This window comes from Protomyctophum parallelum (genome assembly GCF_964188405.1).
Source record: "Protomyctophum parallelum genome assembly, chromosome: 21".
NCBI classification, from domain to species: domain Eukaryota; kingdom Metazoa; phylum Chordata; class Actinopteri; order Myctophiformes; family Myctophidae; genus Protomyctophum; species Protomyctophum parallelum.
This window is the reverse complement of record NC_139713.1, coordinates 19,193,805-19,207,796: the sequence shown is the minus strand read 5'-3', so window position 1 is coordinate 19,207,796 and position 13,992 is coordinate 19,193,805. Positions and strand designations below refer to the sequence as shown.

General features: G+C 40.9%; 1 protein-coding gene across 1 annotated transcript in view; it reads left to right on the top strand.

Annotated features, from left to right (window-relative positions):
* il11ra (interleukin 11 receptor subunit alpha) overlaps window positions 1–8,060 on the top strand; it is a 78,884-nt gene extending 70,824 nt beyond the window's left edge. The window contains exons 10-12 of the mRNA XM_083793086.1: window positions 1,050–1,152; window positions 2,701–2,780; window positions 4,145–8,060. Of these exons, the coding sequence (XP_083649212.1) occupies window positions 1,050–1,152; window positions 2,701–2,779 (182 nt within the window). The 3' untranslated portion in view covers window position 2,780; window positions 4,145–8,060. The remainder of the gene's footprint in view (window positions 1–1,049; window positions 1,153–2,700; window positions 2,781–4,144) is intronic.
* Window positions 8,061–13,992: the final 5,932 nt, after the last annotated feature.

Sequence of the window (13,992 nt, the reverse complement as noted above, 5' to 3'; positions counted from 1 at the left end):
AGCCTGCTGGAGACCAGATGTCTGCAGTTTGTGTGTGTGTGTGTGTGTGTGTGTGTGTGTGTGTGTGTGTGTGTGTGTGTGTGTGTGTGTGTGTGTGTGTGTGTGTGTGTGTGTGTGTGTGTGTGTGTGTGTGTGTGTGTGTGTGTGTGTGTGTGTGTGTGTGTGTGTGTGTGTGTGTGTGTGTGTGTGTGTGTGTGTGTGTGTGTGTGTGTGTGTGTGTGTGCGTGTGTGTGCGTTGGACAGTAGGTACACTATATTTGCTTGTGTTTGTATGCATACACATTTGGCTATGTGAGTCACGAGCGCATACAGTATGTGTAAATTGGCTTTGCACATCTTACTGTCTTTTGAGTGCATGCCATGCACGCGCACATACAGTAACACACAACAGAACGTGTGTGTGTGTGTGTGTGTGTGTGTGTGTGTGTGTGTGTGTGTAATAGAGACTTGTTTACTCTCCAATATGATGAATGACTGTTTGTGTGACAGCAGTAATGAAGGTCTTGAAATTAACTTATCCCGGGAGAGTAATTAAAACTACACAGAGAGAAGACACACACACACACACACAGTACCACCACCCACACTCTCATACACATACTGTATATTATGCTCACAGATTCAGACGCACACATTCAAACTGACACGCACGCTCACACACACACACACACACACACAAACACGCCTCTAGCGAGCATATGATTATCGTTACACATTTCAAAGGCAGATGGTTCTTGTGGTTGACACTGGGACGAGGCAACAGCCCAGAGATATGTGAACTCCGTTATTGGACCTTGTCTTGTTGTTTCTCTCTGTCTTTTTCTCGCACTCTAACTGTCTTGTTTCTTTTTTTTGCTTTACAACTGCTAAACTGTTTTCTCTGTGTTCCGTCTCCTTCCTTCCCTCCTTCCATTGTGCGCTTAATTCAGACCTGAGGTGGAGGTGGACTGAGATTTAGCTCTAGTCAAATCCTAGCCATGAGCTTGGAGTGACTGTAGTTTTAGCGCATGCAATCAAGATAATCAACCCCCCCCTCTCTCTCTCTCTAGATTCTACGTTAGATGAAGATGGTAATATTGGTTTGGTGATTCTGTTGGTTCTCTTCTCTGTGGTCATCCTCACCACCGTCCTCTCCCTCATCCTAGTCATGTGGTGAGACACACACACACACACACACTTTCTTACTTTCAATGACGAACTATAACTAACGGTGAACGACATGGTAGTCCTGGTGGGATTTCCTGACAGTGTGGGTGGTGAGGTGAGGTTGGCTGAGGACATAGCAGGTGCTGCAGGTGGGTGTCATGTGACATTTGCTGGGACACGGACACTTTTCCACTTTGTGTTTTTGATTCCCGAATAAACTCTGTGTGACTCCTCGGCCGAGAAGTTCAGCCGAGAAGTTTTAGTCATCCACAGCGGCTGTGGTGTTGGTGGCCAGTTTTTGTCCAGTTTTTGTCCAGGATGGATTTGCGCACTGAGGTCGGTTCAGCCCACTGTGGGTGGCACTTTACCTAACACTGCTGTACAAGCCCTCGGGTTGATATGATAACGGTTATCAACCTCTCTGTTTGGTTGTTTCACTTCCTGAGATTCTCCATATTTAAACAACGGCTGGTTCCCTCACCATGACCAAGAAAATCAAGCCTGGGGCTGACATATAAGAATCAGCCCTAAGGCTGATAAGTGATAACTGTTACGGTTAAGTGCCACCGCATACTGAACTGCCACTGTGGGTTGACCTCGGTGTGGACATCCATCCATCCATCTTCAACTGCTTATCCGGAGTCTGGTCACAGGGGCAACAGTTCCAGCAGAGACTACCTTTGTGAATATATAAGGCAATTGGCTACATCATGACAAGCAAATTGGCACCTAGCCTCGGTACCCATCGAAACCCATTGGAAAATGTGGCATAGGAAGTCCACATCCTTGTATTTCGCTAACCAATAACAGTGCAGAGGCACATGAGCTCCAAATTTGGTGACGTCAAGGTTCTCTGCTGTTTTCTACCAGGGAAGGGAGGAGGGGGGCGGGGTGGGTGCTCAGATCGGTGAACTCTAGACCAGAAACCACACAGGCTGGGCCGGGCTAATTGGCGCCTGACATTCATCGCTGAGTGATAATCTATTTTATTACATGGCTTGGTTGAATGCTTGATTCTGATTGGTCAATCACTGCGGTGAGTTATGTCTTGATAATGACCGCTCCGCTCTATAACAGACCGCTGCCTAATCAAACCCTCTGAGCACCAGCTGCGCGGCTGCGCCCGCTTGATTTGCTGCCGTTTCCAACATGACAGCCATGTAAACACACACACACTAGTGACGCACAATGCCATTTACAGCTAAACATTGCTCTCAAAAATGTTTTTGAAAACATTTGAGCGAGAAATAGAAAAAGCAGTACCCGAAAATGGATTCTATTTGATCAACTCACTTCCTTGTTTTCCGACAGTGCTCCAGCCCTGCAGCTGGGCAGACACAGCCAGCGCGAAATTATGGAATCCTTTTTTTTTTATGTGTTTTGGGTCAATTTATCGATTTATGTTAGGTAGCCATGTAATAAGCGAGATAATATCTGGCTAGGTAGTCATTGTCAGGAGATAATTCACCTAGCCAGATAATTATCCCTTACATATTCATTGTTGTCATGTCGATGTTTCTGTTATCATGTTTAATTTTTTCTGGCTGTCTCCAGGATGAAGCAACGGAGGCGTGATCATGTGACCAAGCAGGAACTCACATCCATGGTTAAGATGAAGTCCATGCCAATCTAATGTAAGACACACACACACACACACACACACACACTGTACATATTGTGCTGTCAAGGCGATGTTTAATTTGGTTTAGTTTATATACATACCTGAATGTTTTTCCCACTTTCCCACAAAAAAGAATCTTTTGGATTTTATTGACGTTTATTATCTGTCTGATCACATAACCAAAATCCTTCTAATACTTTTATACTATAATACTATTGTAAATGCAAAATCACATTTAACTCCAGTGGAGTTCTCCAGTGTGCTAGACATCAGCACAGTGTAGTCTAGTTTCTGCCGATGGCCATATAGTCCATCCATGGACCATCTCGTTTCTCTTCTCACCTCGGTCCCATCTCGGTGGATATTTGTGGAGCTTGGGGTGAGCGAGAGGCCTTGTGGGAGAGCTAATTAGAGTGCTAATGATCCCTACAGTGCTGCCTCTTTTGGATCTGGAGCGGCCTCCACAGAATGACCACTAATGAGAGTGAAAGCCAGACACTATACCAATGTAAATAGCATTCAAACACCCCGCAGACAGCCAAGCCAACATGTGATTACAAACATAAAAATGCACATGCACTGAGATTATAACCCTGCAAGCATGCGTCTATATATATATATATATATATATATATCTATCATATCCAATGTTGTTATTTCAATCCATGCTGTCAAGGCACTGTTTAATTAGGTTTGATTTATACCATGTTTTTTCCCCTTCTCATCTCTTAAATCTCTCGTATGCTCTTGTCTTCTCTCCTCTCCCACGTACTGTACTCTCCCTGCTCATATTACTCTCTCTTCTCGTCTCATTACTCCATTTTTGTCCACTCCCTTCCTGCTATGCTTCCTGCCCTCGTCCTTTCCTCTCCTCTCTTCTTCTCCTCTCCTATCTTTCTTCCTCGTCTTCCTCTGGCCCGGTGTTGATTTTTGACAGCAGGTTTTGATTCAGTTCACATGGTCTTTTTGAATACAGTTCCGTTTAGTTTTAGTCACATTTTGGTCATCTGAAATGTTTTAGTTTTAGTCTAGTTTTAGTCGACATCATATAAGATTTGTTGACTAGTTGACTAAATCTATTTTGTCGCCAAAAATGTATTTTGCGGGCCTTGCTACAAGATCATAGACAAGCTTGTAGATCTGTTTTTTTTTTATCGTGAAAATGTGGCGCAAGTCTTAGAATATGTATATATTCTTTCAGAGCGAAATTTCAGACGGGGGTCGGCGGCCAATTACATATAGTTTTCAGGGTCCTTGACATGTAAAACTTTGAGAACCACTAACATAGAGACATAGGCTTTTCTGAAAACTGTCATGATTTAGACGACATGTTGTAGAATGGGGTCTAAACGGGTTAACCCTGCTCTGGTCTCTCAGGTCACTGTGGAGCGTCCTCTGCTCTCGTCAGCCCGTTGTAGGGCTTCTCAACAGGACCAGCCTCCCTTCCGGCCGTCACCACTGCAGCGACCCTCGCTGACCGTCCTAACCGCAGCGCAACACTCAGACTCCATCCCCATAAACAGAACGGTGCAGAGCAAGGTTAGCAATTACAAACACTGAACGTGAGGTACGTTTTGCAGTTGTCACCGTTGCTGGGTTGTACTTCAGAGCAACAACAAAAAGAAAACAAAACTGCATTACCCACACTGCACCGGCAGACTTCACCTGACTGTTCCCGCAAAACACAATGTGGGAGGTGGTGATTCTGAAACGCTAACAGTCGGTTTTCTCAGGCGAACTCGATGCAGCTCTGGGATCATCCTTTGCCAACTACGTTACCCAAGCTTGACTGGTGAGCTTCCTCTGTGCCGCTTCAGGGGGACTGAGAGCTCCACCTTGCCCCGTGCATACATGGTGGCAAGCTGGTCAAGTGTTCAACTTTGGACTAGAAACATGACAGGAAATATTGATGCCAAACAGCAGGAGAGGCGGAGTTTTTTTTTAATGCAAAAATAAGACTTAATATAGTAAATAGAGGGATTTTCATGGACATAAACAACAACTTGCCTCTCTCCCTTTGACTGACCCTCGCCCAGAAGTGTTCGTACGGTTTTCCTCTGAATCACCCTTTTGTTTTTTTTGTTTTATATAAGGGGGGGGGGGGGTTGTTTTTTGCTATGGAGTTTTTTCCTATAAATTTTTTTTTTAATCTTTTGTTTTTCAGATTCAATTTTACATTCTTTTCTTTTCTTTTCATTTCTGTTTTTTTTGTTTTTGTTTTGCAAACTTTTGTTAGAAAAAATGGATAAACTGTGTGTATCCATTATTTAAATGACTGACCGACCGGCCAACACAATGCTGTGAAGGAAATAGAACTTTTGCTAGTCTCTACCTGTCCGTCAGTCCGTCGCCAAAGCAACCCAGGGGCATTACGGCCTCCGGAGAGAGAGGCATGAAGTGGCCTGTTATAGGCTGAGGCTGCTGTCAATCACCGAAACAAGTGGGCGGGACATAGGGCATGTTGGGCGGGGAGGCGGGTGGCTTGTTACTTTTGGGTTTGAAGAGTTAAATGTATGTATATTTTCTCAAGTCCGTTCGTTACACGTTGGTCTTTTGTCTCATGTTTTCTGTTTATTTCCGTTGTCTTTGTTTCCTCTCTGTTTATCCATCCACCCATCCATTGTATCCGGATGGCAGTATCACACAGAGGAATGAGAGAGATAGAAATATTGAAAAGAGATACAAGTGAGTTATTTGGCCTTTCACATAGCACCAGCACTATGACTATTAAGACATTCAACCATAGATAGATATTAAGTTTTTACTTTTTATTATTTCTGAAAGTGGTCTGAGCATTTTTTAAAACACAATCGGAAATTCCAGTGTTATACCTGGGTTTTATGTAAATCAGTTGATGAATTAGACTCCTACACTCTTTCAGAAATCGGGATGCAGAAATCACTTCAGATCCAATAGTTTATATCATAGTTCCAAGTTATTGATCCGATCCACTGAACAGAGTTTAAGAAATATTCTGCTTGATGGACCTGTTGCATATTATTGCACGATGCAGTCTACGTTTTTCCACAAAATGCAGTTGAAGTTAACCAAAAAGTTAATTTAATTGTAGAACGCCATGCTTTGCTATTGGATCACGCAGTTGAAGTTGGGAATAACCTAAAGTTTAATTTAATTTTAGAACGACATGCTTTGCTATTGGATCACGCATACCTTGAGTAGGTTGGAAGAAGATTCACAGAGACAGGAAAGAAATTGATTTCAAAGCTTTTGTGTGCAGCTGCAAATATTGCAATGGGTCATCATTCAGGGAAAATTTCACAATATTTCCTTTTTTTAAAGAAGAGGTCTTTACCCTAAATTCATTTCAGCATTTTGTGAAAACATGCATTGTAATTTTGTTTTCTTTCTTTTTTCTTGTCCGTTGTTTTTGTGGTTATGTTCTATGATCCAAAGCTGTGTAGTTATCACCGATTGATTGATTGATTGATTGATTGATTGACTGACTGTGTAGTTTGTTTCAGAAACAAAAGGTGCATCTAGTCAAACGTTTCACTGGTTTGACAACTGTATGTTCTTTCAAGCTAGTTCTAGATATTATGCATGGATCCAGTTGAAGCTTTCTTTTGTATATTATTGTATATTAATCCTTATGAGATACATTTTACTATCAGTGATGTTTATATGTAGAGAAAAAGAATACTCATATATATGATTCTTTGGTTAGTTTTCACAGGTATGTGTTGAACTTAGTCCTGGGACATTTGATTCATGTTTCTGCCTGAAATGTTCAGGCTTATGATTGTATAGGATTAGCAAAATTGGCAAAATATTTTGTAGAATTCCCTCAACGTTTCGCTCTGTAATTTAACTTTTGACTCCGTTCTGAAAGAAGCAGAAGAAGAAAAAAAAAGATGACAGGAACAACACATTAATTTTCTTTTCATAGATTAAGCTGTTGATGCAACTGTAAAAAAATATACAGTATATCAATTTCAGACTGCAATGCTATTGACACACATTACTTTCTATTATTTTGGTTTGGAGAATTCTAGAAATGTCTGGAAATACAAAGACCTCAGGCTGATTAGAGATCTCAGTTGAACGACCCCTTTTGGCCCAGTGACTTAAGTCTGAATCATTCCTGTGAAGATGTGACACTATGTATGTGTTTGTGTTCATCCGTCTCTTTCCCAGTTATATGAAGCTCTGTTGCTGTTTGGTTACTGTAAATGACAATGTGTTTGATGACTTTGTCTTCATCCAACTCGCTTTATTCTCATTCTAATCTTTCTGCACGGCGGGTTGTGGGACGAACCCTCGAGTTGGCCTCTTACTCAGCACAGTGTAATGTGGTAGCATTTACAAAGAAAGACCAATACAAAGCAATACGGATATTTGGTCCATATGAAATTCATTTGAAGACTGCATCGAAAAGAAAATGTTTCCTTGATAGGGAAAATTGATTTTCTGTATAAGCAGTTGAGAGCAACAGCCTGCCTAATCAGATACGTAGGTTGGTTAGCTAATTGAATTCAGTTACAGCTAGCATGGACACAGCCATTGCTATTGAATCATCGTTCCTTTATCACATCGTGTACTGATTTAGCATGCCTTTCCAATGCATCAGTCCGTTTCCATGTCTCTGTTGCTGAAATGCAATCAAAAGTCAGTGTTTGTCTCTTTGTGGCGCCTGACATAATTGTCCTATAAGAGACTGCCAATAAGCAGTCTTGCCTTAAAGGACCATACCGGTGGTGTCGTATGTTTAGCTGTGACTAATGCTGTACTGCAGTGTAGGACAGCAAAATTGCTTTATTTGTTGGTGATAATTTGTCAAATTATGTTATTACATTTTGTGTTTTTGACTTGAAAACTCTAGCCAAAATTTGTCCCTGAAGATTTTTTAATTCAATTGTCCATGACTCATTAACCATTTGGCCAGCTGTGAATTGATTATTCAGGTAAGTTTGGTAATGTTTTTACATTTAGGTCCAAAAATGGAAACATAAAAGTAAAAAAAATAAATAATCCTCATTCGTTGGAAAATGATGTATGATATATGGCTAAAGCTGTGTGAATGGAGAATGGCATGTATTGACACCGGTATGGTCATTTTAGTGTGACATAATAAGATAACTGCTCTTTTGTAAACAGTCAGTGGTACCATTAAAAACCTACAATTCTGCTTTCCATTTGTCAGCCAAACCCGTTAGATTTGAAAGCTCAGTTCATTGGAAATACGCTTTACAAGCTGCTTTTTGTGATTTGCGTTCAGATCATCAGTCAAATCTATGAATTTATTTAGTATTTTTCTTAAAAATGTTGATGTTTATGTGTTCTAAATGTCTCCTTTTGTAAGAAATACTGTATTATGCTATGAAATATTCAATTATATTCTATTCTAATAGCATACAGGTGGCCATTTGAAAAAACAAAAACAAAGTCACTTTCAAATCAGGTCTGTGTTTGAGACAGGGAAAAGACGTCAACTTATTTTGTTCTGAGTTAAATGCTATCTTGTCATAGCACCTGTACAACATTTGAGCAGTACTCCCAAGGAACCTATTGCTAACAAGATGTGACAAAAGTCTGATCATAACCTGAACTACCATGCAAGTTTTATATACGAACGGTATATATTTTTTCTACATGTCATACAGTAGCTAACTGGATGGTAATTCGGTTTTTTGGGCCCAAGAGTTCAAAACCTTAGGCTATTTTCTAACAATTTTAAAAAACGGACAAATTGTTTAACTAATTCCGAGTTACTCTATTAACTGTGAGCCAGTAAGCAATATCTCAAAATCAGCAAAAAGTACATAGGACTACCATTAGCAGACATTATTGCCCCATCGTTTAGGCTACATTAGTAGGCTAGGCTTTAGCATACATTTCATGTTGTTCACTACCACTCACGGCGTGGAAAACAAACCACTCTAGGTGACTTTAAAGTGGCTACAGGGTATACGTATTGGCAATTCACCCTCTTGAAAGTCTGTAATACATGTAAATGAGGACATAAACATATCAATATGCCTGGGGGAAAGAATTGCTGCTCTTCAAACTTGAGTTTTAGCTTCAAGTTTTGTCTTCTTTTTTTAACATTGACAAACATTTCCAGGTAGATTCTGTAACTATTGGACACAAACTGTATCTAAACATTATCTAAAAAAGATATGTATATATCGCCCATGTTGATAATGACATGTAAAACTGGTACCTGTATGGTCCTTTGAATACAGTATGTTTTAGAAAAGCATGCATTATAGAAATAATTGTGGTATTTATTTTTGAGGGCCTCCAGCCCCTCCTATATACAGCTTTTGTCCCCACAAATGTCCGCAACACAAACATTAAATGGGAAACTTTACGTCATCTTGTCCCCACACGTCTCATATTTGCCATCGTTAATGAAAGGAGAAATTAGGTCAAATGTCCGCCAAATATGACGTAAATGTGTGGCAACAGGCATTCTGATGATCACCCACCATGATGCATGCATTAATCAAACTCTCTCTCTCTACCCATCATCTTTTCTGTCAGGTGAAGGATGTGAATGAACTAATGATGTAAGACAGAGGAGAGAGCATGTGGGGAGATCAAATAGATGAGTAAAAAGAGTAGCTTGGACAGTAGGAGGTGATGCTGAGAGGAAAGGAGTTCATGGTGGAGGAGGAGGAGGAGGAGGAGAAGAAGCAGCCTCGTAGAAACTACAAACAAGCAGTCACAGCTGGTCAGCAGTAGTGTGTGTGTGTGTGTGTGTGTGTGTGTGTGTGTGTGTGTGTGTGTGTGTGTGTGTGTGTGTGTGCGTGCGTGTGCGTGCGTGCATGCATGCATGCGTGTGCGTTAAACCTAGCCTAGTTCCTAGAAGCAGATACATTTCCCAATATCTTGAGCTATATTTGGATAATACAGTAATTTTGATTCTGTGCTTCAGTGGTGAAGTGGTTCCTCTCATTGGTTAGGAAACGGATGAAAGCAGCTAGAGGAGCAATTTAAATGAAAGGAGACAAAATGCAGTGACGAGGAGAGACAAGGTGATGACAATCAATGAGTATACAGCAGGAGATGAAAGGACTAAACACCCTCGCCCCCTCGGTAACCCTGGGCAACGGAAGTGTACTTCCTGCCCAGGCCACGTGAAGGGGTGGCGCGGGTGTACATCCTGTCCTGGTGAGCTTCACAATCAATCTGGACACAGCAAAGATTGTGTGCGTGAACTTGGAATACAAGGGGTTGGCTACAACCTGGTTCTCTCCTGATTGGATGAAATTGGTATCCTGGCCTGTGAATGCACTTGTTTACCAAGGAGCTGGAGAGACGGGGAGACTGCTGTTACTGAACAAAAACTCTATAGAAATCCCTACTATCACCACACTAGGAGAAGAGTATCTTCTCTTGAAACTTGTATTATAGACTTTCTGTAGAGACACACAAACTGATTAATTGGGAGTTAAAGTCATACTGTGGACAAAAAAAGGAAACAACCTGCTCTGCCAGCTTGCTGAAGTGCCCCAGGGCACCTCATAACACTTCAACTAAAGCTGGACAGCAACCACATGGAATCGCTCTGTGCCATGTCTAGACGACACCCTGTCTGGACTGTCGGGCATCGCAACAGATGACTCCTTCTGGGGGGACTTCAATACCCAGAACTATAGACGGGATTACGAAACATGAGGCAGCACTGCTGTGAAAGACGGTGTAGATTAGAAGGAACTCCAGGGGGTTCTCAACCAGACAGAGTGTGCAGAACACAATCTTATTTTCAGCTACATCCACTTCAGAGAGGCGCAGAACTAATTCAAAACATCCTGGATGCACCCTTGCTCCAAACATCTGATTAAGTCAGTGTCAGAGCCGGAGACAGTCATGCTGTAGAGGCCTACATCTAACACCTGATTCATACTTTGTATGGATATCAAATTAATGCCAGCCCAAGAGGAGGGGGAGAGAAAAAGCTAGCTGCACTGTGTGACATCCTGCCATTAGAGCTTTGATGGTGTCGAAGCACTGTGGAGTTGTGAGACCACCATCCAGACTAGTTTACTTGTCAAGTTAAGGAGGTGGATAGTGAAAGGCTGTGAAATTCAAAACCTACCTTGCAGAATCGGATAAAACAAAACCAAAAAGACGTCATCTGCAGTACCCTGCCTGCACCAATAACTGCAAAGCACCTGTTGTGAAATATGGCCCGATGTAAAGCAGATATTTTACTACACATGTTCTGCCAGAACCTGACGCCAGTAGCTGACCCCTGAAGAAGTCACAGCAAATTACTGGGTGAGTAGCCTTACTATCCTACCATGAATGAATGAATGAATTTTATTTATATAGCACCTTTCCAAACATAAAGTTACAAAGTGCTTTACAGGTTAGAAACAACAATCAAAAACAACATCAAGAACATCAGAAATAACAGAGCATAGAATCAACAAACATCAAGGAACAATAAATAAATATATACGTACACACATACATATATGTATATATACATAGGCCTACATACATAAACACACATATAAGTAAAACTGAATTAAGAAAAGCATTTGACATACAGGTGTTTTTAAAAGATGTTTAAAAGCGGGCACTGTCTCTGCTTTCCTGAGAGCCAAGGGGAGGGCATTCCAGAGCGATGGTGCACGGGCTGCAAAAGCCCGGTCACCACGGGTGACAAGGTGAGTTCTGGGTGGAACTAGAAGGGCACAATCAGCAGATCTGAGGCTGCGCACCGTGATGTAGCTGGGGGCTAGTCCATGTAGAGCTTTGAAAGTGATTAATAGGATTTTGAATTCGATTCTGAAACTTACAGGGAGCCAGTGTAGGGTAGCCAGGATTGGTGTGATATGCTCACGTTTTCGTGTGTTTGTAAGTAAGCGTGCAGCAGAGTTCTGCACCATCTGGAGGCGTGCTATATTTATTTTGCTCATACCGGAATAGACAGAGTTGCAATAATCTAATCGTGAGGATATGAAGGAGTGTATGACGGTTTCTAGGTCTGCATGTGACAAAAACATAGGACAAAAATGATTTAATTTTAGCAATGTTCCTAATGTAATCTGGTAGTAGCAGGACTGGACAACTTTGGTGACTTGGGTGTTGAGGGAGATGTCAGGGTCAAAGAAGTTCAAAGAGTGCCGAGTTCAGAGTGGAATGGGAGGGTGGACTGTGGTGGACCGAAAATTATAATTTCTGATTTGGAATAATTTAGTTTGAGGAAATTTTGTACCATAGGATGAGTACAAAGTTTAACGGAGCAATGTTTTGGTCTATGGGGTACAAGTGAGCAAATTAAATGTATGTAATATCACAGCCATTCTAGGGCTAACAACACTACACATGCTAGGTTATATCAGCCATTGGCTACCCCCTTACTAATTATTGTACATATTAGTTCATTTCCATTTTATCGTATAGTAGCATTTTGTTCATAGTTCAGTTTCATCGACACCTCAACCAGTGCAGATGTGCAACTTTAAAGTTGTACAGAATACTAATGGTTAAAACAGAGACATGGGTCAAGGGTTTGTACTGTGTATATTTGTTTTATTGAGATAAAAAGACAACTTTAAAACCATCATTGTCTACCATCTGTCTACTTTTCAAATAAAACCAAAAGGTTGACACAGCGAATACTAGATTAAACAAATACAAAACCAAATTCAAAGATTGAAATAAATTAATGTGCAAAATAAACGTTGCATCAAGAAAGGATGATGTAAACACAAAGCAGCAGTATTAGAGTGGGTCTGGGTGTACTTAGTTACTGACAATAACAGTGATTCATTCATTGAGGCAGTAGGAGGTATTCATTGCGTGCCTTACCATTCTAACTAGTTTGTACTAGTTTTGAAGACACTTTCCCTGTGGCTTCTGATAGCTCACAAAGAGCAACAAAAATAACAGTGGAAATTGCTCCAAAGTTGTACTTCAGCAATCAGCACAACACACCATGGCCTTGTGAAGAAATTAAACCAGCATTATTCACGACAGTTTTTCACACATTCATTTTCGGATTAGGGGAGTACTTGTGTGACACCTATTCCAGGGTGTCCATGTGTGGAAAGTCTGAAGAACTTGCTAAAGTGTGTTAAATGGGTTTACCCACACAATTTTACTCTATTAGAAATTCCATGTTTTCCAATCGGCAATCCCATTTGACTACACATTTTGGCAAATGTGTAGTCAAAACTAAAATCAGGGTCAATGCATGTACAGTCAGTCACAATTTTAATAAATCTAAAATGATATAACAATACAATATGAGTGGCAGGGCCAAATGACAGTTAACTAGGCCCTATGGCCCTGTAAAAGTAATAGGCCTATAGGCTATTATTCACATTACCATGAAGAACCAAGTAACCCTATAAGAGAAGAGAAGGCCTGCATGAACAACTGCAGATAAAATGTCTAAAACTAGACAATAAAATACATTTTATCTGCACTTGACGTGACTGCAGATCATTTCTTGTTCTTTTAGGTTACAACACACAGTTTGTCAGTTAACATATCACCAACTACAGAAACAGAGTTCAGGGTTTTCTACCCATTACAATAAATACATAAATAATAATTTGCATTTTCTTTGTACGTTTGCACATGCAATTTATGCGCCAACCTTTTCAAGAACTCCTAATCCCTTCCAGTCCTAGATGCCGGAACCCCAGTAAAAACTAGTCAATATTTCGAAATGTATTCATAAAATTGTTTAGACACTATTATTCTTTACGTTACAATAACAAATGCACTTAAAGGCAGTGATGTCAGAGAGAGATAGAAGTAACCGCAGGGAGAGAAAAGGATGTGGTGCTAACTAACCTTCTGACAACAAAACTCACAAATAAAGAACCACTAAAACCACCATGGGTCGTCTTCAGCAATGATTTGTCTCTTATAGTTGCTCCCTAACAAATTCAATAAGCAACCGCAACGCTTTGACTTTTAGCTCAGTAGATCTTCTTTGCCCACAACGCTCCAGTTCCAAGTAAGGAATGATAATTAACAAAAATTCAAGATGTCAAAAGTACTCTTCTCATGCACGTGGGATGGGAATATTCTCCCCCGTCACGTGGTTTAATTGTCCCCTCTGCTCTGTGGCTGGCATAGGCATAAACCAGTAATTACTCCACTCCACTGTGACACAACCGACACAACAGGATTATTGGATGACTGCTATACGGCTCAGTGACGACACCTACTGGACAACAATCAGCACTACAACCACCATCATCATCATCAAAAAACTCCCTCACAAGGATTTGTTG